The sequence below is a fragment of the Melozone crissalis genome, unplaced genomic scaffold (genome assembly GCF_028551555.1).
Source record: "Melozone crissalis strain CALT ecotype California unplaced genomic scaffold, PUWL_Pcris_2 ptg000081l_1, whole genome shotgun sequence".
Lineage (NCBI taxonomy): Eukaryota > Metazoa > Chordata > Aves > Passeriformes > Passerellidae > Melozone > Melozone crissalis.
This window is the reverse complement of record NW_026535858.1, coordinates 4918208-4941220: the sequence shown is the minus strand read 5'-3', so window position 1 is coordinate 4941220 and position 23013 is coordinate 4918208. Positions and strand designations below refer to the sequence as shown.

Genomic DNA, 23013 nt, shown 5'->3' with positions numbered 1-23013 from the left:
AGAACTCGGCTTGGGAGGCTCTGAAGAGAGTCAGGAACAGGGTCCACGCTCCAGGTGATGCCTCTTCTGCTCCTCAGGTGAGTGAAGGCACATCCCAGGTGCCTGCTGCTCTCATGGCCTGGGAATCTTCTTTACTGCTGGAGACAGAACGCACTGGGAAGCAAAGCAGCTCAGAGGGAGCACACGAGGATGGTGCTGCAGCTTCTCTTTACCAGCAAACACTTCCTTGGCTCTGGAGCTGATGGCTGCTCCCTCAGGGTCCTGGAGCTCTCTGGGGACACCACCACTGTCCCCAGGTCCATCAGAGCACCTGTGTCTTGCTCACACCTTGGGAAGAGCTCACCCATTCCCTCTGGGATTCCATCCAGTGGTATGGAGTTACTGCTGAAACCTTAAACAATATCCTACAACAGCCACATTTCCAAGTTTGAGTTCACTTACCATGTGTAACAAACCAAACAAAAGCAATTATTATGGAATTACAGGGTCACATTTTAATTCCTGAATTTTACAGTTCAGCATTAATATCACCACATGTATACAAATGGTGTAAAACAAGTACAGTGGTATCTTTAATACAAAATAAACTTCTGTTTTATGGAAAAAACTATACTTCATATCTACACAGACAGCCCATCTTTTCCAAACAAGAGCTAAAATTAAAGCTAACTACAAAAATCTCCAAAACAGAGAAACTGCTTCAGTTTAAACTATTCCAGGAGAAATGGACCCATAACACGTATTACAAGTGATCTATGTGGTGGATTGCAGCTGGTTCCATCTTGAACATCTCTGACACAGTCGCTGGGAAATCTCCTCTCACTCAGTCATGATCTCAGATCACATATGGGCAAACTAACATTAAAATATTTACAGTTCATGTGCTGCTCTTGAAAATAAAACCTGGACTGTTTGCCTCTGTCACCTTGCCAGGAACTCCCCTACTCCTGTCACAGTTCACTCACCTATGTGGAATGTGCTTTTGTGTTTTAAAAAAGCAGCTTTTGTACCACCCCAGGTTCAGGTGCTGCTTGTGGATTCCATCTCCAAGCCCTCGAGGTGTTCTCCTGGCAATAATCCTGTCTTGGTCCAAACTGCTTTGGTGTTAAATGCTGCTCAGTCCATCACTGTGAAAAACCTGGGAGTGTTTGTTATTCCCACCTCAAGCATGCAGCTCCCAAACAGAGGAAGAGCTGCTCCAAGAGGAGCAGCCCTTGGGACACGTGGAGCACGTTGGAATTCAGGCCCTGCCCAAGCTGAGGGATGTGCAGGGTGCAGCCCCACCATCACACAAGCAGCTCCTGCAGAGCCTTGGGAAGCCTCTGCTCCTTGCCATGGATATTTCTGGACGTCTCACTGACAAAACAAGCAAAACCTTCCATTTTGAATCCAGCTTCCATTCTCTCCTCTTGGAAAATACAAATTAAAACTTATTTGAACTGTTTTAAACAACTCAACATGCACTATAACTGCAGCGTCCCTCTTTCCAATCATGAGAAATGCAGTTTAGTTGGTAATAAATGGTCCCAAAATATGGATTGTTCTTATGCAAACAGAGTTAGTTTTCCCTTAAAATTTTTTTTAAAAGAGGCATTGCTAAAAGAACACAACTGACAGCACCATTACAAAATTAAGATTACTGGGTTCAAAATTTAAGCTTGAATTTTTTTTTCCTAGTTCTGTTAAACAATGGGGAAACCCTGCAATATTTTTAAAAAAGTGTTACCATACCTTTCCCTCCCCCTTTCCCTCCCGACACCTGAGACTTTCCTTGCTGAGAAGCCATCATCCAGGTTCTGAGAATACTAACCCACCTTTTTTTTTAATTTTTCGTTTTTTTGACAGCCTGAATGGCAGACTCCTTACTTTCTAGAAAGACATTAAGTTCCTTGGAAGATTTGTGTTTACAGAACTAACCCTTTCTAGCTGATACACCGAGTTTCTTTTGCTACTCCTTGTATTATCTTATTTACTCATGGGAGAAAGCTTTCTGATTCAGATTCTTTTTAGCTCTTAAAACAGTTGCAGCATTTGAAACCCCATAATAAAAGTTCTTATTCCAAAGTTTTGGTTTCTTTTATGAACCCAGACGAGGTCTTTTCCTTGGAGATGTCTCCTCCTCTTCATCATCATCTTCATCATCAGGATAATCCACTAGCCCAACTAGACTTCCCTGCCAATTAGAAAAAGGAAAAAGGAAGTTTTTATATTGAAGAAATACCTAGAAAGGTGCAAATTTTGAACAAACCTCCAGCCAACCCATCTAGGGCACTCCAGCCTTTGGCATTCTAAGTCCCATTTGTCTGGAAAATGGGTTTGAACCTCAAACTGCAAAATGTACTGGAGCTTCCTCACTGCTCTGGGTCTGGATTGGGGATTGTTTAAAGACCACTTCCAGCCCAGTGGGACAGACACAAACTCCCACGTGCAGGCTGACATCCCTTTGGTGCTCAGCCTTAGGGTGGGCAATCACTCCCTGCTGCACTGTCCTGCAGTGCTCAGGAGCTCCATGGCTGAGGATTCCAATAATGCCCAGCTCAGTCAGGCACCACCCAGGGCTCACTCACTGCATTTGCCCCCTCTAAAGCACTGGGCAATTCCCCAGCCACTAACAGAGGCACTAACAGAGCTCCCAAAAACCCCAATTTCCTGTGTGCATCAGATACCCAGAGCAGCAAGTGAGCAGGAACAAAAAGCAGAAACAGTGAAACGATGCAGAGGATGTGGGATGAGACTGCACCAACAGAGTCCAGCCCCACTGAGCCTCCCTGGAGCAGTGAGGGATTCACTGCAGGGCTCAGGGTGAGTTTATCCCCCCAGGGAGGTGCTGCTGTTCCCCACAGAGTTCTCCCACCTTGGGGGCTGGCACTGCCGGGCTCAGGGCCGTGCTCTTGGAGGAGGAGCCGTTGGAGCTGGCTGGTGATGTCTGAGCTGCCACGGATTTGCTGTTTGCACCGTTCGCACCGTTGGCTGCGCTGGCTGAGTGGGAAAAAGTGAATTTGAATCCCCCAGCTGAAGTCCTTTTTGGAAGATTCTCTTTGTCTTCACTCTCCTTAGCTGAGGGACAAACATTGTCACACTTAGGTATCAGCTGCACACCAAGGAGTACAATCCACATCACAGTGCAATCGCAGGAGACAGCCAGCAGGGATTTTGGTTCCAATTCTGCTGCAATTCTCAGTTCCCCACCAAGCCCATCCTGAGCCCACCAGCAGCAAACTGAGCAGGGCCTGGATGCTGAGGGCACGGGGACATGGCTCACCTGGAGCACACAGGCACATTCAGAGTCCTGCTTTTGGATACCATTTAAACTCCTTATTTAATCCTAAACTGGCTTGTGAAGACACATTGGGATGTCAAGACTCAATTACATGGAACACCCTGTGCTGCTGCTCGAGGTACAGAGCACAACCACGGGTGAGTGTGGGTGATACAGCCATGGAGCACTTCCAGTGCCAACAAGCTCAAACACAGTAAATACCTTTTTTAGTTTCCATAAATTTCTCATAGCTATCTGGAAAATCATCCTCCTGTTTTGACTTCTCAACTGGAGGTACAACAGCTTCGCCTTCTTCCTCTTCATCTTCATTGAACCACATTTCTTCATCCTCCTCCAAGGCTCTGGCATCCCTGCGGAATCTATTGCTACGCAATATGGATGGGACACTGTAAGAGACACACACAGGATCCCAGCTTGGCTGCTGCTTCAGGGATCAGAAATGCCTCCAGAGCTTTAGAGGGAACTCAGTGCATTTCAGAGGGCAATGCAGCTCCAGCCCTGGTTCTGCCCTCACCCCAAGACTCACCAACACCCCAGCTGATGATGAGCCTGATTGAATCCCAAATTAAGAGTGACAAAGCAACATCGTGCTCTTCTCTTAGAGAGTCCTCTCTCTTCTCTAGAAACTCTCTAGTGTTAATTATTCCAATACTCTAGAGTTTTCTGACCATAACATTCATTCCACTGACCAACATCAGCTCTGCTACACTTGGCCACAAGAAAAGGCAGATGGGGCTTTCCTCTAGTCCAAGAAGTTTTCACCAAGAATGAACCCCAACCCCAGTCCCAGCCTCCTGCTGCCCTCTGGGAAAGAGAAAAGCAAGGAGCAGAGCAGAGCAGCAGCCCCTGCCAGGCTCAGGACACAGAAACTGGGGCCTACCTGTTCAGCTTCTGGCTTTGTCGGTCCTTTTCCTGCTCGTACTTTGTCTTCAGTCCCTTGAAGGTCTGAACATACTCAATAGATTCAAGTGCATTATAGAAGTTTTCAACTATATGTGCAATAAGGGACTTAATATCTTCCTGCAGAAGAACAAAACAGCATTTCAGCCTCAAATGGGCACAAGCAGAAGTTCAGAAAGCTTTTGAGTTTACTTTGGAAAGTAACTGATTTCTTGCCCAGAGCCAAAGCATTATTGTACAACATTACACAAATGTGAAGCATGAAATCAGATTTATCCTTAATAAAAGAGATGAGATTGAGAAATAATTATAAGGTTTCCCATAGAAACAGACAATGGAGCCAGCAGTGTCCCAACTGTAATTGTGACATTTCAGTTAAACAAAGATCTTTTATGTAGGAGAGCTGTGCCCTGTCCTCCCCACAGGCTCCGGCTCTCTCCAGTCCTCAGCACCTACAGCAGCTCATGTGGCACCAGGAACCTTTTAGTCAGTCTCTTACCCTATCAGGCAAACCCTACAATTCCTAATGTTCTTCTTGCTGGAAAAGACAGCAGCTACCATATCCTACAACTAAAAACCACCCTTCACTTTCACAGACCACGAAGATTCCCAGCAAAGCCTCCCACCCATGAAGGCACTGGCAGCAGTGGCTCAGGAGCTGCTGCAAGTCCTGGTTTCCCAAGGGTGCCCCTGTGGGGGCTGCAGCTGCCCTCACCACGCGGATGAACTCGAAGAGCTCGATGACAGCAGAGTTGAGCAGGTTGTAGCGCGTGCCGTTGTCCAGCAGGGCGTTGATCACGGGCTCAAAGAGGTTTCCCTTGGTGATGTAACGGTTGTAGAATTCATCCTTCAGCCCAATTATCCTCCTCATAAAGCGAAGAGCACCTGGGGGAAGAGAATTCAAGGAGTTAACAACCACATGCCTTGTGGAAAGAACTGAAACCCCTCATGTCACCCAGAGGAAGATGGGCCCCAGTCATGGACACATTTTATGAAAAATCCTTTCCTTAGGATTTTTTCTCCTGAGAAGCTAAGAGGCCTCAGGAACAAAATGTAAACACTGGTTATCTGCTGCTGTGGAATGCAACAGGTGCATCTTTGGCCTCATGTGGTTGTTTTTAATTAATGGCCAATCACAGTCCAGCTGTCTCAGACAGTCACAAGATTCTATTATCATTCCATTCCTTTCTATTCCCTGCAAGCCTTCTGATGAAATCCTTTCTTTTAGTATAGTTTTAATATATCATTTACTTTTAATATAATATATATAATAAAATAATAAATCAGCCTTCTGAAATATGGAGTCAGGATTCTCATCTCTTCGCTGATCCTGGGACCCCTGAGAACACCCCACAGGCCCCCAAACCCAGAGCATTGCAATCTCACCCACACCCGTTAACACAAATCCCAAGTGTACACTGAACACCTTCCACACAGCCCCACCATGCCTGGAGGAAGGAAATCACAACAGCTCCATACTCACACAAGGCCAGAAAGGTGTGTTTTGAATTCATCAATACCAGCACTCTTCTTAGCAAATCTTTGTTCATAATGTAATTCTTGATGTGATATGTGTGGTGTTCCACACAGAAAGTAAGCAGCTCCAAAATTAAGGCAAGTAGTTGTGCTGTTTGGTAATTATCTGTGAGAAAAATAAACAATTTCAACTTTCAGTAGCAAGGTTGTCTAGGAAAAGAAAATCCCACTAACTTAAAAACAGATGAAAATGTTCCTTCAGCTGCCAGTTATTTCAAGTGAATCAAACTTACTTTTTTTCTCCAGTAAAAAGTATTAAAAGAAATAAAATATGGGCATGCCTAACTTTTTTTTTCTAATAGAGTACCATACACAGCACACAAGGCAAGTTTCAAAACTTAAAGTCAATTCAGACTTACCAGGACAAATTGTATTACTCTTAGTGGATCCAACTACTGCATCTGATAAAGAGAAAACAAAAACAAAAATCAGAAAAAGGTTTTCAAAGCACTGTCAAGATGTAAAAGATGAGGAGAAACAATCAAGTCTACCAAGTGGTCAGATTTTTCATCAGATCAAACATTTGTGAGATACAGGGACAAACACACAGCAAGAATGCAGCCAGGTGAGATTCCTGTATTTAATTTATCTTAGTTTTAAATCCATCTAGGTGAAAATGCATAACCTAAACCTTAGGAATATGATATAGAATAAAAGCACCAATCCTAAATTTTTCAAATACTGCATTAAAATGAGTGCAGTCTAATTTACAGACACTGCATTTTAATTACAGACAATCTCTGCTTTACAGGAAGTATTTTTTAAATGCAATTAACAATGGTGTATTAGCATGATTAACATCAAGGAAGTGCAGGAGTGACCAGCACTGTCAGTCACTGCCAAACACTACAGGCCTGAAAGGAAGAAAAAGAAAATGGAAATATTCAGTACCTTTTTCACATTTATCCTCTGATGTATTGGCCAGAAGTGGAGCAGTGAGAACGTGCATACAATGGTTGTAGAAGAAATTGAGAAATTCACTCTTTTCTGTTTTCTAAAACAAAAATAACTCTATTAAACACTGGGATTTATACACAGGCTTTTAAATAAGAAATAACAGTAACACAGGAAACAGCCCATACAGAATTCTAGTGGCTCCTTCAGGTCTGCCTGTGTATTTGTTGGGCCTGCAGGACTGTGCTCAAGGAAGATCAGTTTTTGCATTTTGGGGGAACTAACCAAGCTCACCATCACCAAAAGATCTCCACCATGCAAATATCTACTGAAAAAACATCAACTCAAAAAGCTTGACAAAACTTTTGTTAATAAACACCTGCACAATGGCCCCAAATGGAAGCATAAAGCTTATTTTAGTCTTGTTTGAATTCAGTCTCAGGGCAAACACAGAGAATGTCAGGTTTTCAGCTCTGCTGAGACAGTGCAGTGTCTGTACCCCCACACCTCCTTACATTGGCTGTGGCCAGCATGTTCTCTGGGTCAATCAGAGTTCTCAGCAGCCCCATTAACTGCACAGCTCCCCCCAGCTCCGGGTCTGTGTCGCAGATCATCTGCTCAATCACCACGTTGATGAGGAGGATGTCCTGCAGAAAATCCCAAACACACCACCCAAGTTAGACACAGTTTCAAGAGTGGAAAGTCATTTCCATAGTCTCTGTAATTTTTTGAAGACAATTTTAAATTAAACTGAAGAATTGAGAGTTGCATTTGGATACAGAAATTCTGGCAAGCACAACCCTCCACACTTACAACTCTTGTTAGCCAGAGTTCCAAAACTGTAAACTCATACAACAGCAACATGCTCAGAGATGTTTGTATATTAAACCTACTTTTTCCTGTACTTCTAGAGGTTTGTTTTGCTGTTTTATTTGTTTCCTCCTTGCCCAAAGACTCAACGAACTGCAAACCACTGGGACTTACATCATCACTCTGCTGGGCCTCTTGCATCACAAATTCTCGGACCATGGATGGGCTAAATTCTACTAGATAAGAAAATATATCTGTAGCAGCAGATCTAACTTGCAGATCATCCATTCCCTAATAGAGAGAGAAATTGATTAGCAAGAAAAAATTAAGCTGGTATTTATTATCAAGTAAAGCTGAAAGTAATAGGTAGTTTTAAGTTTTGGGAACATCTCATTACCAGAGTTTCTATGAGAAGCACAGTAATAGGGTTACAGAAAAACAACAATAAACCAGCAAAATGAATTGCAATGTTCAGGCAGCAAGAGCTGCTCCAAACACAGGAGTGAAAGAAATTCTGTTTTCCCACTGCTGATTAGGACAGATTAATCTGCTAACGACAGGATTACGGGATCTTTTGGGAGGAACCAGCCAACAGTTCAAGATTATCTAAAAATACTTCTTGGGCCCTGGGCCAGCAACAACCACAACAACAATCCAGCTGCACAAAAAGCCTCTGCCAGTTTTTACACCCCCTTGTCCCAGGGACTGTGCTGATCACAGAGTGAAAATACCCAGAGCAGCCAGGTCAGGCACCTCAGAGCTGGGGCAGCCTCTGCACTGGGAATGCTCCAATCAACTCCCACTCCCAAGAGAACAAAACTGACACAGAGGGGCTCAGCAGAGCCAAAACTGCCTCAGTGGCTGCAGCTCTTCTACTTGCTTAAAATCAGCTTGAAGTTTCACTCACCATTACAATTTCAAGAGCTGGAAGAATTCCCAACTTTGCCAAAGTTTTGAAAAACGCATCTCTGTTCTGAGGTTGTAACGTCTGAGAAAAGGCGCAGAATTCCTTGAAGAAGTTCACCTGTCACACAGGGAAAGGGAATTAGAGCATTTGGGTCAGAAAACTCTCTGAAAGGACCAAACAGTCACATTTTGGGGCAGAGTTTGTGTACAGAAATCCCTCAGGGACTGCAGGAGAGTTTCCCTCTGACCCAGAGCCCTGGAGGCAGCACAGGGGCTGGCACTCACCAGTTCACACCGTTTGTCATCGTCTGTAGCTTCGTCTGTCAATTGTGCAAAAACTTCTGATAAAAACTTCTCGTCTTCCTGTGTAACACAAAAGGGACACACCTTACACAGAGCCTCTGGAAAAGAAGTTCCACCCCTACAGGAGTCAACTCTGCAGAAAGTCCAGCTCTCCATCCAATTTATCCCAAAGTGACAAATGCCAGAGCGCACATCCAGTGGGATCTCTCCCAGGGCACTGTTTCAGCATTCCCTCTGAGCAGCAGCAGCAGCTCCAGGAGAGCAGAGCCAGGTGAAGCTGAGCTCAGTGATGGTCCCTAAAACTGCAACTACAAAGGGACAGCCAAGGGACAGCTTTGCAGCCATGTCCCCAGTACCTTACTGACAATAAAACAACCTCTCCCACATGCTCTGCTTTGCCAAGCTGGGAAATTTTATGGACTATTACTGGGTTTTCACATTCACATCCTCTGTTACCAAGAAATATTTCAGCATATACAGGAACACCTCACTTCTTGCAAAGCATTTCAGTTACCCCATAAGATCAAGAGGTACCCAAAACCCAGGGTGAACATCAGCATCTCTCAAGGGTTCAGGCACTTTCTGTCCTTTCACATTGAAAATAGTGTTGGAGTTCTCTCAAATTCAAATGTTTCTGTTACCTTTTAAAGACAATATAAATCTGACAGCAAACAGTAACATGCTACAGCTTTACAAAACTTTGTATCACTGTACCAATTCAACCCAAACTCGTGCATTGAACAAAAATTAACAGAACAGCAGCATTCCAAAACATATACATGAACTTTACATTGCATACCACAGAGTGTGCTTACCTCTCTATTTTGCTGTGTGCTGTCACTAAAATCTGTCTGCTTTATTACAGTAACAATACAGAATTTTTACAGTTACAGCAATGCCAACCAAAAACTGGCAAAAAAACCCTTTTCCTGACAATTTTCAGATGTGGGGATAGAAGTGCTTTACAAACAAATGATACCTGGAATCAACATCACAGGGAGTGCAACATACACAGATTTAGTAGTTTATTTTAAGCTTTGCTGGCTTAAACAGCTTAATTAAGCCTGGTACAAAAAAAACCCCAAAGCACACTACAATCAACAGCAGATAGAGTAGGAAATCCCTACTGCAGGACAGCTGAGCACAGAAACATCTCCTGCCTGTCTAGGGCTGCTGTGTCCTGCAGCAGGGGAGGGAGGAAGGAAACAAAAAGGAAGGAAAAGGAAGGAAAAGGAAGGAAAAGGAAGGAAAAGGAAGGAAAAGGAAGGAAAAGGAAGGAAAAGGAAGGAAAAGGAAGGAGGTTCCTTTCCCACATGGCTGCCCCAGCAGCAGCACTGGGCTCTGGTGCTCTGTGGCACGTACAAAGGAGCTTTGCTGCCTGGCAAACCCAATCTGCTGCTGCTCCTCTAAACTGCCTCCTCCAGGGAGCTGTGCCAGTGTATTTAGGGTAACAGGATGTCCCATGTGTTCCCCAAACCCAAAGGAGCTTTGAGTTCTTGTGCCCAACAAGCTGATTTGCACCACAGGCCTGTGAAAGCACTCCTGGACCTCAGGTCCCCACGAGCTCAAGTGGGAATTTTCCTCAAGTGTGCTGTAACATCTTTTCCATGTGTGCTTCTTCTCAACCTGTAACTCTCAAGGGTCAGCATTATCTGTGAATCACCACACATCTCATTTACAGGTTACAGAATCAGCAGGCAAACCTGGGTGCACATACTCCATCTATGATGGCAGAACCAGCAAGGAACTGTCAGAGAATTTCACAACCTTCTGCAAGGAGTACTCAAGGTAACAGCAAATCTGAGTTCTCTGTTACTGCACAATTAAATATTCAGTACTGTAGAGCCCCAATGAAAAAAATAACTCTATACTTAAAAATCTCTAAATGCAAACAGGACTGTGGTGTCAGGAGCATAATACTGAATTTATTTTTAGTTTTTGAAAATATATGCAATAGAATTTAAAGGAAAATCTTTATTTAACACAAAGCTAATAATTTTGCAAGAGGGATTTAATTTTTTGTTTCTTTCTGCTATTGATCCACAAAGATAGCAGAAAGAAGCCAAATAGCATACTCATGAAATTCTCTGGAATTACTGTTTTATTTTCCAGTCCTTTATTGAACTCTTTACCACATTTCACCCATATCTGAACTCATTAACATATTCAATATGGATGTTATGGATGTCCAGTGCCCCTTTCTCTCCACCATTTTTACTCCCTTCCTCTTTTCCTCAACTCTTGGTGTTTCACAGAGGCTCTCCACAAGAGTATGGGGTGAGTATGTGATGTATCCTACATAAATGGCCATTTTTGGACACAGATAAACAGAATAAAGCCACCTGGGTACCCATGAGTTTGCACAACACAGCACCAAGTGGAAACCCCAAAAAGCCATGAATTCACCCAGCTCTTCACTGAGGCTCCTTCCAGGGTCCCCCACCTTGGAGCCTCTTCTGCCTACAAAGTGTGCAGGACAGTTTTCCATAAAGTAACAGCTTGGTTATTTACTAATTATTACTTCTGGATATTAGTTTGAAAAAAACCCAACAACTAGTTACTTAATCTTTCAGACAACAGGAACATTTGAAATTAACACCATGATGTAAGAGCAGTGCAACAGGAATGGTTCTGAACATGCTCGTTTGAATCACAGATCCAGAATTTGTCACAAAACCAGCACAATGTCCCTAATACAGAATACAAGTTGCCTGTTCTCTAAATACCTACACAAACTTGACCAAAAATTGTATCTTGCTTGGGAATCAAGGAGAAAAATTTTCAGCTTTACAACTCATTAAAAATATTAATATACTCACCTGAAATGTACCTTTTCAAAATCAAAGGTATCAGAGAGCAGGGCAGGTATTCAAAACATTGTGCAAATGATGTGTGTGATTAAGTGCAATCCATTTTGAAACTACAGCTACAGGTATCTACAAACAATCCATCCAGACCACATCAAGAACCACTTACCTGCAACATACTGACAATCTCAACTTTGTTGAAGAAAATAAAGGAAGTGAGGGTAGAAAGAAAATTCTCTTCAAAAACAGATGGTGTCGGGAGGATGATGTCCTGAATATACTGTACCCTGTAAGTCTGGTGGATTTTTTGCCTGAGTTCAGAGTCTGTAATAGGAATAACCTCCTTAAATTTTGCTGTTTTGGTCAAGAACTCCCTGTGCCGTTTTGGCTGAGCCAAAGAAGGATCATACTCCAGGCATCCAACCACATCCATGATGCACTCGTCAGAGAACATCACCTCAAACAGAGTTGCTTTGTTGAGGAACAAAATCCCTCGAATAATTTCATACAAATGATGCAAACCTTCGGTGTTCTCTAAATTCTCACAGACTTGGAAAAGCTGCAGCAGTTTTTTAATGTAGCCCTCGTTCTCCAAGGCCAGGGCCAGCTTTTCCCTGCGGATGGGTGAGGAAAGAACAGAGGTAACTAGGTCAGCAATCTCTTCAAGTTTGTTGAGTTCACAAGTAGGAAGGTCAATCAGAGGGCTGGTTTCAGGCATCTCCTCGATGTGCTCCTCTTCTGACTCTATCAGGTCCTGCGTGACTTCCACTGAAGGATCCTTACCCTGAACCTGAGGGAAGAGTGCACACAGTTACTGTCTGATCCCAACTGTTCCCAAAATGAGCAGGTCAGGAACCAAAGTAACAACACATCCCAGCTGCAATGGGATCTGAGCTCTCTGGTTCTTACAGCACATTTGCAGTTTCATTGCACTCCAACAAGTGAGAGCTGCTTCCTGAGGCCAGCTGGGACAAGGACAATTAAAGCCTGGAACTCTGGCTTTCTAACACATGGCTTTCTAATACTTTTCTAATACTCTGGCTTTCTAATATATTTTATTTTTTAATATATAAATATATATATATATATATATAAATATAATATAATCATATAATAATAAAAATAATAGCCCTTTCTAATAAACACAATCACACCAACGGCCCCAGAACACCGACCACCTGAGTCTCACCATTACACCATTACAGGGATTTTACCAAGGCCTGACATTCAATCACGAGAATAACAACTGGTGCTCTAAGCAGGGGCAATTTAAGACCTTGCACAGAAAAGAACAAATATCTGCTTGCTTTACAAGCAGGTTTGAAAAGGATGCACAAATACATCAAGTCACAGAAGACACTAAAACACCTGGAAAAACAGCATGTTTCAATTTACTGTACCTGGCAGATTTTTTCCCAAATTTCATCACAGCCAGCTTTTTCTTGAAAACTCAGTGCTAAATCATAGTTCTCTGCTTCTGACCAAACAATCAGGGTGTCCTGTTTGAGATAAAACCAAGAAAGTTAATTAATTGTTTCTGAAACAGGTCTGCAGTACATATTAACCTCTACTCCTTTAAAGCCAATGTCTACAGAATAAATACATTTAAAGTTACACTTGTCAAAAAAGCATAAACCACTAAAATATTATCTAACCCATTCTGCCATACATCAACTTTCTTTCTTGCTATTTTATGACCACTACCTAAGACAAAACACAATTAAAGATACTATTTTTCATATCCAAGTCACTTATGATGGCATTTTTCTGCAAGATACATTTCTTGAGCCAACAGTCTTGAAATGGGAATGCACACACTAGATTAAGAAAACCTACAATATAACAGGTTAAGTATTTTCATATTCAGTAAGATAAAAACAAATCCCCTAGGATTTCAGTTTTCCCCTCAGAAAGTGTTTAAGGCAGCCCTAGCTAATATTCAAATATTCCTTTCTGAATTAAAAGCCATACAGCCTGAATAATACAAATCTCCCAGGTTCTTACTGAAGTTAAAACCATCTTGCCAGTAATTTTCATTTGAGCCAGGTTTTTCTTCCCTGTTACTATTGTCTCCATCAATTCCATTTGTGCACTTGCACAGCAGACCTGGAAGTTTTGATGGAATTTCTGAACAGGCTAAAATGGTTTTTGAAGAGGTTTTATTAGGACACTTGCTGCTGTCCTGTGAGGAATGCAAGGCTGTACTTCAACATTCAGTTGAATATTTATTCAAGACAATACAGACTGGTTGTGGTTTAACCCAGCTGCCAAGGAAGTCCCACAGAGCTGCTCACTCTCTCCCACCACTGGGATGGGAAGGAGAATCAGGACAAGGTGAAAGTTCTGTTCTTGAGGTAAGAACTGTTTCAAAAATGAAATAAAGTAAAATATAACAAGCCATTATAATAGTTACAGCAAAAAATGGAAGGGGAAGAAAGGAATAAACCCTGACAGGTAAGTGATGCTCAGCAGCACCTGAGCAGCGATTGGCCCCTCCTGGCCACCCCCCAGTTTATCCCTGTTATCCCAGTATGGAACATCCCTCTGGCCAGCTCAGCTGTCCTGGCCAGGCCCCTCACAGCTCCCTGGGCAGCTCCTCAGTGCCAGGGCACGGGGAACTCACCAGTCCTTGCCTGAAGGGAAGCCCTGCTCAGCACCAACTACAGCATCCCTGTGCTGTCAGTGTCACTGTCACCCTAAACCCAACCACAGCACTGCACCAGCTGCTGGCATGGAATGAACTCTGTCCTAGAGAACAGCTCCCCATCCTACAGCAAACTCATCTTCATACAAAAATATCCAAACTGAGCAGCTCTCTGCTAACTATCCAGAATATTTGATGAGCTCCAGAAAACTGTTCAACATTCCAAGTTTGACTTCCACAGTTACCCCAGTTTTTTAAATACTGAAGTGTTTTTTTTTTAAACACTAGCAAGCTCTTGCTTAATGGTCAATAAGGTAATTTAATTCCCACATTTACAACATTCAATATTCACCACACAACTTAGCAAGGCTGGTTAGTGAACACAAAATATTAAGAGTGGCATGTTTAAGCTCAGCAAGGAAACCCAAAGAAACACCTGATGATATTAGGAAGCTTCAGGGGCAGTAAGTTTTAAACAGACCTTTGTAAATGCAGTTATCTGGGCTTACACAGGTCAGGGAACACCCCTCTACTTCCAGCTGTGAGGGGACTGACATCAGGGAAGGACTGCTGGCATGGGACAGCAGGTTCCCTCTCCATCAGCAGTTATTTGGAGAACACACATCCGTCTCAACAAACAACTCCCAGCTGCCACAGCTACCACTGGAACATCAATGAACATCCCCAGCACTGATACAGCATTAATTCTTAATTTCTACAGCAATCCTAATTCCTCAATACCCATGGGGAGTTGTATCTTGGGGGTTTTGGCTTTGCCTTTTTTTTTCTTTGAAAATAAAGTTAAGAATAACATCACCATTGACCAATGCCTACCAATAGATCCATTTCCTTCTCCCTAAATAATCACAGGCCACACTAAAAACTATGGAATTTGCACAGACAATTTTTTCCTTTCTTACTAATTTTTACACATTTCTTTAGAGAAACAAAGTTTCCCTGTTGTGGAAAGAACAGAATTGAATGCACGGTGGTTTCAGCACTGTTGTGAGTTGTTTATTTGTATTACAGTGTCCTATATTACACTTGCACTTTTCTCCTACAGAGAAATATTAACAGGGAGCCTCTCTGCTGTCAGGCTCCACTCACAGCTGGTCCAAGCTCTTGGAGCTGACATGGTTTTCAGCTCAGGACCTCTGGATCTCTGTATTTACCTTGTGCCATTTCAGAGTCAACAACTCAACTGGGCTTCAAGGGAAAAATAATAATTGTCAACTGCATGCACTGAAAAGCTTCATCAGCTCCCTGATCTGGTTCTTGTTCAGAGATCAATAAAACAATAATTCTTAAGTACAATTTGAAGGCTGCTACAGAATTCCAAATCTGAAATGTTTACCTTGAAACACTCTGTGCAAATGCTGATGCCCTGACACTCAAAATCAATGCACTGCAGGTAAGCTGAGCCTCAGAGGTGCTCCACTGAACAAAGAAGGACACACACACTCAGCAGCCCTATTCATAGCCCAGGATGATTCAAGTAAGAGAATTAGTGCAGTAACTTAAAATGACTCCAGGCACCCAGGGACTGCAGTCAAAAATTTGTGAAAATTCTCCAGTTCCTGAATGGTACTTGTTACAATCTGTACTGCCCACACAAAGCAGAAGTTATATAAGCTTTTCCAAAAATATTTCAGAAAGACTGAAAGATGGTTTCAACAGAAAATAATTGTCCAAAACCAATATAAGATGTACTCATCTGGCACACACTTCCTGCATGACCTCAGACAACCCACGAAGAGCAGACAGACAGACAGACAGACACCTTCCAGGCCAGGCTCCACCACTCCCACCTGCTCAGAGGCCATGCTGCTCCATCCATGAGCAATAGCAATGTTCCTTAATTCACTCAAGCACCATAAAGACAAAAAAGATTAATTCTGAACAAAAACTGAAACTGAGAGCTGTTCAGACCCTTCTCCAGTGCTGGTGTGCACAGTGTCTGCTCCTCCACCCTCTGTGTTCCTGCACCACATCCCCATGCCAGGAGCAGTGTGCTGCTGCACAGGGAGGCAGATGGGGAACACCTGGGGATAAAATGAATCCAGCAGGAAGACATGTTTCAACTGACTCAGTCACACATCCAACCTGCCTCTGGATGAACCACGAGTGAAGAAACCCTCTGGCAACTGCTGGGGCTGGCTTCAACAGCACCCCTGCAAATGTGATAAATCCTGGCCACCAGGAACTCCTAGTCTGCCTTGAGCAAAGCGTTCTGTGGTCACACAGTGATGGCAACTCTGGGCAAAACCAGGATCTGCACACGAGCTCCATTTCAGAGCTGCAAACAGAGCACACCCAGGCAAAGCTAACAGCAGAAGGCAGCACTCCCTGCAAGGATTTCTGCAGCAGCTCCATTTCTTCAGCCATGGACTCGCTCTCCTGCCAGCTCTGCCAAGGAACAGTAACCTCAAGCAGAGGCTGAAACATCACATGGGTGTGGTGGAACCTTTAAAAGCACTCCTGCCAGAGCCTCCAGAACACATCTGAGCCTGCCCTCTGGCTAACCAGGGGTGTCCAGCAGGGGTAACTCCCAAAGCCTATGCCCCAAAATCCAGGGGGACCTAAAGCTCTCCAGGCTCTCATGTTTCTGCATTCATCCAACTAGAGATAATTTACATTGTATGCTGAGCAGCTTGGCACCTGTCTGACCCATCCAAGCCCAATTTCCCTAGAGAAAGGGAAAGTTGTGATGACAGTGTGCCCAACACCTGGGCAGAATGAACTCCCCAGGAACCACAAACAGGACTGGAGCAGGAGGTAACAGGCCTGTCCTGTTTGGGGTTAGTCAACAGCTCCAGCACGACTTGGCACTAACAGTGCAATACTGGAAGTCACAGACTGATGCACAGCACCGAAAAATCAGTGCTGGTTTCCTTTTTTCACAGGATGCTGTTATGCAAACCACAAGGAAGAGTTGAGCACCCTCTGAGTCCAGTCAAGTCATTTACATGACAGATGTGTAGGCAGGGCATGCTTCTTTTCCATCCAGCTGCACCACCCTGCAGCTTTCCCCAGATCCAAGGCCATCAGCACCGCAGACCCAAGGCCATCAGCTCGAGGACAATGCTCTGGGTCAGCTAAAAGCTGCACGAGGTTGTACAAACCTTAAGGAGCAAACAGTGAAGAAAAAGCTTTCTGCCACATGGACATAAAAGCATTAATATCAGAAATAAAGCCAGCCAAAATAAACCTCAGCTTGAGTGTTTCTAAACTATGATCTACCTTTTCCACAAGAAAAATGGTAACAAAAGTTACCTAAGTCACTTAAAACTGCTACCATTTAAGTAAAAAAGGCCTACAATTAACCAGTTGTAGTTTCAGGAAACAGGGTGTGAAGGGAAGCATTTTAAAACTTTACATCAACAAAATCTGCATTTATGTTTTACTATGTAGGTTTCCTGCAGTAAACAGGAAGCAGTTCAGGACTCTTGGCTTCTGCAGAGCTCCTCGCTCAGCATGGCCCCCAAGGAAAGCCTCCAGCCACCAACCCCTAAGCAGTGAAGAGCAGAAGCCACAGACAGCAAACAGCCCCTGGAAAGGCTGGCCCAAAACTCCACCTCACTCCTAACCCAAAGGGAGCCAACCCATGTCCACAAGATAACAAAGTCTCCTTCTCACATTCTCACACTGTAACTTGTCACTATAACAGAACCCTCAGAGATGTGTCCCTCTGTGACTTAGGAAGAACAAAATTACTGTTTTCTACAGAGCTGAAGCACTCCTGGATACCATAAGGATAAAGAACAAGTATCAGCCACTGAAGGAACAGAGACTCTGCTGTAGAACAAAGGAGCAGAGAGAAAAAACTCCAGAAAACCCATGAGAACAATGCAGGCAGAGACATCAAAAATGCGTGCTGAAAAAGGGAAAACAATAAAAGCAGAAGAGACCCAGTAAGCTGATTTTTTTCAGTGGATGAAACAAAAATAACCTATTAACAAGCTCCCAACTGTTTTACTTTGTCTTGCAGGAGGTTTACCCCTAGGAAAGGCAACTCTCACCATGGCTTGTGGCCTCACCTAGGACAACAGGAGCCTTCAGGGCTAAAAATAAAAACTAACAGCAACAACAAGAAAGGAGTCCCACAAAGACAAATCCCTTCATGTTATTTCCAGGAAAAGAACTCAATAAATAAATAAATACACTTCAACAGGGTTGGTCAAAGTTTTGCTTCTCTAATTTTGCAATTATTTCAGATGGCCTAGCATGGGAGACAAAAGTTACACATACATGTTTCCAACTATCCTTCCTGTAATGATTTAATTATTTCTCCAAATTGCACATATTATCTTCAAAGCCTAAAGTCCAAAATGTATTTTTCTAGAAGACCCACATAATAATTTCTAGAATACAAAGTGTTCAGCACCCACAAGCTTCTAAGCAGTTTTTTCACCTCTAAAAAACACCTATAAATTTTTTCACCTATAAAAACCTCTATCAATAATTGCATGTCCTCCTGCTCTTCCTTTTTTCCTGAAAAAATGCAATTACTCCAAGCACAAAACAATTCCCCAGCACCAGCAACCAGAGAAAGTAAAGCCTAGCAATCATACTTGCCTGCTGTTTTTGATATGCAGTATTTGGATTTATCTTCGATTCTAACAGTAGTGAACCTGAAAAAGGTATGAAGAGAGATTTACTGAATCCAACAAAACAAACATCTCCACACATCTCACACCACTGCCCACGTGCCAGCCATCAGACTCTCAGCTTAATCCAAATCTCACAGAAAATCCACAAGAACCGCCTCCTTTAAATATAATTTCCTAAAATAAGCCAGGTAAGACAAAATTCAACAGGAATATCCCTATTAAAATACATTTTTCTCCTTTCAGTCCAAAATCCACTGTAGCACTCTTTTCTCCTGAAATCTAGTGCTAGAACCAGCTTTTTTGGTGGAATTTTAGGCCAACTATAGAAATTCCAGCAGGTAATGTGCTGCCCAGCATAAAAATGTTTTTGTCCAGAGCAGCCACGTGGGCCACTTGCTTTGACTCCCTTCAGCTGCCCTTCAGAAGTGAATCACCCAGCTACTATAAACGCAGGGACTTCATCTTGTGTATGCAAGCAGTGTATGTCTCCTGGCAACAGCTCCGGAGCAATTTATACCAGTCTTAGGTGGTTTATTTAGCACATTAGCACCTGTCGGCTGACAAAGTGGGCAGCACGTACCTCCCCCCTCTAAAAAAGCCCCTTTAAGGTGACTTTAAAGTGCAATAAAACACAAGGGATGCCATCCGACTGGAACACAAGCAGGGAATTCCTGAGGAGAAAAAGAACGACAAACAAACAACTTTTTTTTTTCACAGCGGTAAGGAAGGGAGGAAAAAAGCACCTGAAAAGCAAAGGATATTGCTGTGAAAGAGAACAAAATGTCCTCACATGTCACGGCTTCAGCTCTGCTCGGGCCGGGGAGCTGCAGCTGGCTGGGTAACAGCGTGGAGCTGGGTCAGGGAGGTTTAGGGTGGGTATCAGGGAAAGGCTCTCCCCCAAAGGGGGGTCGGGCACTCCCCAGGCTCCCCAGAAAATGGTCCCGAGGCTGCCAGAGCTGCAGGAGCGCCTGGATAACGCTCTCAGGGACACGGTGGGATTGTTGGGAGCTCCGTGCAGGGCAAGGAGACGGACTTTGATGATCCCGATAGGTCCCTTCCAGCTCAGCATATTCCAAAATTCTATCAGCTGGGAGGGGGAAAGTCTTAAGACCACGGTAGCAAACGCTGCTGTGGCTTGTGTGGTAAGGAAACTTCACACGATCCGCAAGATAAGGGAAGGCACGGAGAGTGGAAATAATAACAATAACAACAATAATCCTCTGGGGTGTCCCAAGGGAAGGCACCACCAGCCGAGCCCGGCGATGGTGGGGGGCGGCCCCGGCGGTCGGGGCCCGGAGCCGGGCGTGGGGCGAGGGGAAGCGGCCTGGGCAGCCCCGGCCACGCTCTCACCGTCCGACTCGGCGCGCACCAGCAGCGACATCCCCTTCAGCCGCTCCACGTAGCTGGAGGAGACGTGCCCGGTGCCCCTGTCGTCCCATTGCCGATCCTCGTTGAGCGTGTAGACCTTCACCCGCCGGCGGGTGTCCGACATGGTGCAGCCCCGGGCCCGCTCCGCCTCCGCGGGGGCGATGGAGCGAGGGCGCCGGGGAGCAAGCGGGGCCGCCGGGCCGCTCAGGGGCACCGCGGGGCCTTTAGCGCGCCGCTTCCCATGGCGAGTCAGCGCCGCCGCGCCCCGGCCCGGGCCTCGCTGGCGCCGCTCCGCCTCAGCAGCTACTACAGCGCCGCCGCCATCTTGTAACCCGGCTCGGGCCGCCTTTCTCTTCCTCCCCGCCCGGGCACGGGCTCCCCTCGCAGGGGCTACGGCGGCCGCCCGCTGCCGCCGCGCCGCCGACGGGACGGCGGCCACAGGGGCGGGGCCGCGGGGCGGGGCCCGCGCGCGCTCCCTCACGGCGCCGAGGCGGAAACGGGGAGGGGGCGACAAAATGGCGGCTGCCCTCACCCGCAGCGGGGTGTGGGCGCATCGCTGCCTTTGAACGCCTTAGGCGTCTTAAGGGCTGACATGTTCCCCCTAAAAAACGTAATTTTCTTTTTTCCTTTTTTTTTTTTTTTTTAAGTCTGTCTACAAGCTGGTGCCACAGCCACAGCTGAGGAAACGCACGCCTCCCCCACTCACGCCACAGCAAGTGCCACCCACCGCCGCCACACACAACGACGGGCGAGCTCCACACCCCGGCCAGGGAAAATTGAAACAGCACACCCAATTGAAACAGAGTTTCAATTTTTAAGAAGAAAAGGTGTTCCCTACATCACAAAACGGCAGAAAGGTTAGTGAACAGCATCTCCTTACAGCAGCAGCCATACTGTAGCACGCCGTCTGTGCCTGCTTTGTACATCTCCACACAAGGCTCGAAAGCTAAACTGAAGGTGAAGCTTCAAAAAAGAGAGAAATGTGCTTAATTAACCCTCACACACAGCATACAATTTAAGACAGACCACTTGCCAAGCATCATGGAGTCTGTATATCTTGAGTTTTCAACGCTAAATACCATATACACGTTTCCTCTGTACTACAAACAAAAAAATAATTACCTCTCTATGCTTGTGTAGGAATAGGGAAAAAGGACTCAAAAATGTTCAGGGAATAGAGCTGTGTGAAACAGCGGGAAACTGGGGATGAGGAGAAGCCCGACTGTGTCTCCAAACCCAATTTTTGAGGCTCTGAAGGGAAGGAAGGAGGGAGGACAAGTTCTCCTGAGGCCAGGGTGTGCCCCGTTCCCAGACAAAGCCAGACTTTCCTGGCTCTTGCCTCACGGTGAAAGCAGTCACACCGGTAGGGCTCCTATTCACACCACTGGCATTTCTCTGCTCTCAAGTTCAAATGTGGTTCCAGAGGAAGCGAAAGAAAGTGTTTCCAACCAACTATGCCACTCAAAGTAACTATCTGCAACTTTTCCAAACATTCTCTGGGCAGGTTTAGAAAACTTTAACATCTAAGTAACATTCAGGTCTCAGCTTTTGCTCTGATATTCATTGTAGCAGGCCTCTAAGATTCAGTCACCAAGAAAAGACAAGATACACCTCTGAGAATTATCCTATACACTTCTATTTAGCTGTATAGGAGCACACCGTGGGACATGTGCATCATTATGGATAACAGTGAGTCAGTAACTATAAAAAGACCATGTTAAGTGGTTTCAAAACCCTGGACTGAGAGTCACATGAACCAGTTTACAGTCAGGTTCCAAACAAACCTTCCCTGCTGTGTTTGAGTGGCCTTTCCTCACAAGGTATTACAAACTGAGCATATTTCTACCTTAGAGAAAGCTCAATAAAAAGCAAACACACAAAAAGGAACACAAACCCCAATGGCCACAGCATATTTCTGCCTCAGGACATCTGCTGCTCATGAACTCTCTCTCCCCTCTGCACGACTTCTGTGCGTGCTTTTGGGCTCTTCAAACCAAATGCACAAAAATAAAAGCATGACTTGTACTCATGATTAAATGCAGCACTTCTCAGGATATATAAAACAGCAAGAAACCGCAGCAGAGTATTTTGGAGCAAATTCTTAGAAGTGAATAGCTACAGAAAGGAGTATGTGAATTAGAATTGGCATGAAAAACTATTTCTCATGCTTCAGCTGTGAAGTAAATCCATGATCTCTCTAGGCATGAACTCAATGACCTCTGTGGAAAAATATCACTCCAGAACACAGTGGGATTGCACCCACTCAGGTGTGGGGCTTCTCTTTGCCCAAAACAGCATCCAGGGGGTTGGAAAGCCCAACACGACCCTGCCATTGGTACCCACAACCAGCGAGTCCATTCTGGGGGCTTGGCCTGGACAACACACACAATACTTGTCCCAACAAATGTCACATACTGGAATTAAACCAGGCTAAGACCAGGAAAGCAGCAGAGTCTCTGCTCTTTAGGACACACAGAAAGCAAAGCAATGTTTTCCACGGTGGTGCTGCACCTGCCAGCAGCTCATCCTTCCCCATTACCCCCAGCAAGTTATCAGTGTTGAGAATTCTGTTCTTCACCAAAGAAAGGATTTCATTAGGGCAGACAGTACACAGAGCAACTCAGAAGTGTCATTACATGAGCAGCAGAGAGCCCCTTTTTTTTGTTTTCCCAAGCAAGACAGGCAACTCATTCCAAAATCACTTAAAATTTCTTGGAGTGAAATTAACAGACACTATCATTCCCTCTGGCAGGTAACCCCAGAAGTACAATTAGGCCAGCTCTTATACTTTTATGATAGCACTTGTAATGTTTATTGCTGGCATTTGAGGGTACCCCAGCTCCTGACTCTGCATGAAAACTTCAGACCTGTCAAATAAAGGCATTTCTGGCCCTGCTGAGCTGCTGCAATGCTGCTCCTGCCCAGCTCCACTCTCCAAGGCAATTCCTTTCAATG

At 44.6% G+C, this 23013-nt stretch overlaps 1 protein-coding gene across 3 annotated transcripts; it reads right to left on the bottom strand.

Annotated features, from left to right (window-relative positions):
• Positions 1-468: 468 nt before the first annotated feature.
• Positions 469-20417, bottom strand: PPP4R3B (protein phosphatase 4 regulatory subunit 3B). Of its 3 annotated transcripts, none has more exons than XM_054290259.1 (16): positions 20041-20417; positions 18656-18711; positions 12837-12935; positions 11606-12226; positions 8612-8689; positions 8328-8444; positions 7595-7711; positions 7126-7257; positions 6608-6710; positions 6076-6117; positions 5664-5822; positions 4896-5065; positions 4161-4300; positions 3482-3666; positions 2855-2979; positions 469-2173 (listed from the first exon to the last, which is right to left on the bottom strand). In XM_054290259.1, exons 1-16 carry the CDS (start codon positions 20180-20182, stop codon positions 2078-2080), a joined length of 2382 nt encoding a protein of 793 aa, XP_054146234.1. In that variant the 5' UTR covers positions 20183-20417; the 3' UTR covers positions 469-2077. The 3 variants fall into 3 exon arrangements, with proteins under 3 accessions (XP_054146234.1, XP_054146233.1, XP_054146231.1); XM_054290258.1 differs by having other exon boundaries at positions 2855-3057; positions 3482-3645; XM_054290256.1 differs by having other exon boundaries at positions 2855-3057; positions 20041-20416.
• Positions 20418-23013: the final 2596 nt, after the last annotated feature.